Here is a 4,837-nt window from a genome sequence, read left to right on the forward strand (position 1 = left end):
CCAGGAAGGGATCACGAGATCAAGAAAAGAGAGCTTAAGCATGCCCGTGAGGTTCAGCAAGGCAAAGTGCAAGGTCCTGCACCTGGGTTGGGGCAATCCCCAGTTTCAATACAGGCTGGGGAATGAAGGGATTGAGAGCAGCCCTCTGGAGAAGGACTTGGTGACGCTGGTGGTTGACAACTTGGACATGAGCCAGCAATGTGTGCTTGCAGCCCAGAAAGCCAATTGTATCCCGGGCTGCATCAAAAGAAGTGCAGCCGGCAGGTGAAGGGAAGTGATTGTCCCCTGTACTTGGCTCTCGTAACATCCTACCTGGAGGACTGTGACCAGTTCTGGGCTTCCCAATAAAGAAAGATGTGGACCTGTTTGAGCAGGTCCTCCAGGGGACAGCCACAAATAGACTTCAAGTACTGGAACAGCTGTCTGATGAAGAAAAGCTGAAGAGAAGGCTCCAGAGAGACCTCATTGTGGTCTTTGAATATATTAAGGAGGAGAAAGACCACCTATGTCCTCCTTGTCCCTTGGTAGGAGGCAGAACCAGGCACAGACCAAGGTACCTGGAAACAGGAGTCAGACTCCCCCTCTCCACAGGGCTTTACTGTCCCCTTCTCCAAGGCCATGGATGAGTCACCTCAAGGAAAAATGTCTCTGAGAACAGCACCTGCTGCAAACACTCCTACCCAGAGTCAGACACATAGTTTCTATGTGGCAGGAGGACATCCAGCACAAGCCTGTTTACCATGATCTTCTCACTAACCCTTAGGGTATTACAATCGTCCCCTTGTCTGGGGATGACACCTCCCATAAGGGTGAGGTGATCATCATATAAACTGAGGGGTGTTTGTGCCTACAGGGAATCAGACTCCTGAGGGAGTGCCGTGAAAATTATTTGGGGAGTTGTGCAGGAACAGGGATGTTCGGGGGAAGGAGAAGCGACAAGGAACAGCGTCCCCTGGCGGGCCCGGCTGGGACTGTCTCCCCGCCCCCGCCACACCCGCCCGGCCCCTCCCGCGGCGGTTCGTGTCCGGCCGCAGTCCCGGCTCCTATCCCCGTGTCTCCCACGGCGCAGTAATACACCGCCGCGTCCCTGCGCCGGGGCTGGGCGAGCCACAGGCCGCTGGACCGGCGGTCTGCCGCCACCGACAGCCGCCCCGGCGGGTCCGACAGCGCTTTGGAGCCTTTAGTACCCCACACGAGGAATTCGGGACCTCGGCCCGGGAGAAGACGGTACCAGTAGATGTAGTCGCCTGTCTGTATGCTGGGGTGTGAGCAGTTGATGCTGATTTCGGTGCCCTCGGTGGTTTCTGCCAACGGCTCCTGCTGCACCTGGGCTCTGCCCGCAGTCACTGCCGGGGAGAAAAAGAGGAAAATTCGTCAAAACCTGCCTTCTGCTCAGCCCTGTCTACTGTTTCTCAGGACAAGTCCCGCAGAAGCAATCAAGAACACAGATGTGATGTGGAAAAAGTTTCCAGAGGATGTCAACATGTTCAGTAATGGAAGCGTCCATTAATATTAGGTGAAGAGATGAAAGCATGAATGACGGGTGGAATCACTTAGGAAAAAGAGTGGGGCAAAGGTATGACAGAAAGAAAGAAGCAAGATGAAGGAATGACTACAGGAGCTATAAGGAGAGATGCAGACGAAAGAAAGGAAACTGGGAGGGATGGACAAAGAATAAAGCGATGTGTTTTGCAGAGGCAATGTGGGACGGCCGGAAGAGTGTTTCGGGACCAGAGATCCAGAAGGAAGCCAAAGGGGACGACAGCATCGAGGGAACTGCAGGGGACACCCCAGGCTCAGCCCCATCCCCCACCCAGCCCCGCCAGCCCCGCGCACCCAGGAGCACCGCGGCCAGTCCCGCCAGCCCTGCGCCCCGGCACCGCCGCATCCCGCCGCTCCGCCGCCCGCGCCTCGCTGCCCCCCGCCAGCCCCGGCGCTCTGCTCCGGCCGTGCTGCCTCCTCCTCTCCTCTCTCCTCTCTCCTCTCCCTCCTCTCTCCTCTCCCTCCTCTCTCCTCTCCCTCCTCTCTCCTCTCCCTCCTCTCTCCTCTCCCTCCTCTCTCCTCTCCCTCCTCTCTCCTCTCTCCTCCCCGCCGCCAGCTCCGCCCCGGGGCTGAGCCCTGCGCCGGCGCCGCTCGGGGACTGGCCCACCAAAAACCCCTTTTTGGAGCGGAATCTCGCTCCGGGGCTCGGCACGGCCACAACTTTGGCTCCTGGCAACCGGACTCTGCCCCTCCTCCAGCAAGAACAAGCCCTCACCGTGCCAGCTGCAACCTGTGGAACAGCAGGGCCCTGACCGAGGAGATGGGCCAGCTTCACGGATGTCTCTGAGCTCAGAGGCTGGAAACAGCAGCCACTGATTTCCTGCGGTTGGCAGTGAGGAGCCAGAGAGCCTCCCTTCAGCTGCCTCTGTGTAGTCCCAGCACAATGCCTGAAAGTTGTGTTGTGGCAGAAGGTGTGTGAGGATTATTGTGTCCATGGGCATGAAGGGGTCAGGGAAGGCAGGGAGAGGATTACAGAGCCAGAATGTAGGTGAGAAGTCACCTCCAGAGGTCTTCTACATCACCTTTGTGCTCAGAACATATCCCATTTGATCATGTTGCTCAAAGTCACATTCACTCCATTCTTGAACACCTCTCAGGATGGAAAATGCACAAACTCCTGGGCACTTCTGCTCTGTCTTCTGCAAACTTCCATCTTCTTCTATTCTGCTGAAAGAGTATTTGTAGAAAGGAAGAATATATCCTCTGAGACATTTCTAAGATGAAAAGAGCCAGTTCTCTCAGCCTCTCCTTGAATGTCATGCTCATCAGCCCCCTGATTTATGTGGTGGCCTTTGTTGAACTCAGTCCAATGTGTCAATAACCTTCTTGGATCAGGGAGCCCCAGCCTGGATGCGGCACTCCAAATGTGATCTCAGACGTGCCAGAGGGGCAGGATCATTCTCCTGGACCTGCTGTCAACAATTTGAATAACACAGCTCAGGATGCAGTTGGTCCTGTTTGCTGCAAGGGCACACCACTGTCTCATACTCAGCTGGGTGTCTCTTAAAACCCCACATCATTTTCTGTGGATATGCGTCCCAGGTAGCCAGCCCCTGGCCTGCATGACTAAACCGGCTTTTCTTCCCCTCATATGCAAAACCTTGCCCTTGCTCTTTTTGACATTCATGACGTTACAGTTAGCCAATATCTCTAGCCTGTCCTGGTCCTTTGAACAGGTGCCACGCCTGATAATTACAGCCCATTCCCCTTGGTCGGTGTTTTCCACAAGTAACAGCGTTCCTTACTTCTCATAACTCATGGTGTTCATTAAAATATTAAACAGTATTGGTCCTACTTCGGATCCCTACTACCAGATACCACTAATGTGTGTCAGCCAGCTGGGCTTTGCACCAAGATCACAACTCTCTGAGCCTCATAGTCCAGCAGAGTTTCCACTCAGCTTGTCATCCACTTACTGAACCCAGTCATCTCATATTTAGTCATGAAGGAAGTACAAGACACACTGTCAGAGGTCTTGCTGAGCTCTAGGTGCACACATCCCCTGCCCTTCCCATGTCCACAGTGCCTGTTACCTCATGAGAAAACAATGATGTTGGCCGACCTCAGATGCACTAGAGCATCAGCTCGAAGCAGCTTCATGGGGAGGGGAATCAGCCCTGGCTGAGCTCATCTCACTGATGTCACAAAAGGGAAGAGGGGAAACCCACAACTGCACTTCTTGCAGATTGGACCTCAGCTCCAAATGACAGGCATTCAGGAGAGGAGCCTTAGAAAAGGTACCCACTGAGCAAAAACCTTGTCAGAGAGAGGGACAGTGGCTGGCTTTTGGGGATGTGTTCCCAAATCCAGTGTGGTGGTCTGTGTTCCACCTCAGAAACCTTCAACAGCTAATTGGAAGGACACCCATCCAGGGGTGGCCAGCACATGGTTGGTTCTCCTTGCCCATAAAGCAAACCCCATCCTTTTGAATGCTCTAGAGCTGGGGAGAGCAGCTCTGTCCTGGCCTGGAGATGCAGGGAGGGGAGACTGCCAGCCATGCTGAGACACTCCCACTGTTGTTACACTGAATTAAACCAAGGATTCAAACTGGACCGAAACCATCCTTGTTGTGGCCTGAAGAAGGCGACACCGGAGTGCAGGATTTGGAGTGCCTGGAAAAAGAGGACTCAGGAGTCAAGGGCTGCATTTCAGGGCCTCTTTCCTGGACAGATCTCTAAGAGTGTGGTACCATCAGCACTCAGCTGCACTCAGGCTCCTTCTGACCCTGGGAACCTACTGCTCTGTGCTCATTGAGATAGCAGTGAAGAGCATCTCTGCCATGAGAAGCACATTAGCTTGTACTGTGTAACACACAAGGGCACACACACAGAGCCTCATGCACGCCAGTTTGCAATTATAGACAAATTTGTGCTCCCACACACACCTGCACTAACCTGTCTGCGTACAAGTACACACAGGAAAAGAACACCCATAGCAATACTGTGATCCATGGTACTTGACAAACTCATGGACTCTGCTCAGGACCCCAGGGACTGGGCAGTGTTAGGCAAGACGGGCTCAAAACCAAGCAGCACGACACACACACCTGGGAAGGAACAAACAAGGGGCCATGAGGGTGAGCTGAGGAGGCTAGGAAAGACGAGGACTTCACACGTCCTAATGCACAGAAACTCATGAACATCCAGCTAAGGACAATGGGACATTATTCCTGAGAGCAGCATTAAAACAAGCCCCAACAGAGTGACCCAGAATGACATCTTTTGCCTACTCTAGACCCATCCAGCACTTGAACTGAGTCTTCTGCCTTTACAGTAGCATTCCTGCCCTAGAAATC

The 4,837-nt window shown here is 53.8% G+C and overlaps 1 gene segment (V, D, J or C); it reads right to left on the bottom strand.

The window, feature by feature from the left end:
* Positions 1 to 308: 308 nt before the first annotated feature.
* LOC135998287 (T cell receptor alpha variable 4-like) lies at positions 309 to 1,888 on the bottom strand. The segment is given in 3 exon segments: positions 309 to 423; positions 995 to 1,346; positions 1,837 to 1,888. Coding segments are annotated over 3 exon segments (519 nt in total).
* Positions 1,889 to 4,837: the final 2,949 nt, after the last annotated feature.

Source organism: Caloenas nicobarica, chromosome 24, assembly GCF_036013445.1.
Source record: "Caloenas nicobarica isolate bCalNic1 chromosome 24, bCalNic1.hap1, whole genome shotgun sequence".
NCBI lineage: Eukaryota > Metazoa > Chordata > Aves > Columbiformes > Columbidae > Caloenas > Caloenas nicobarica.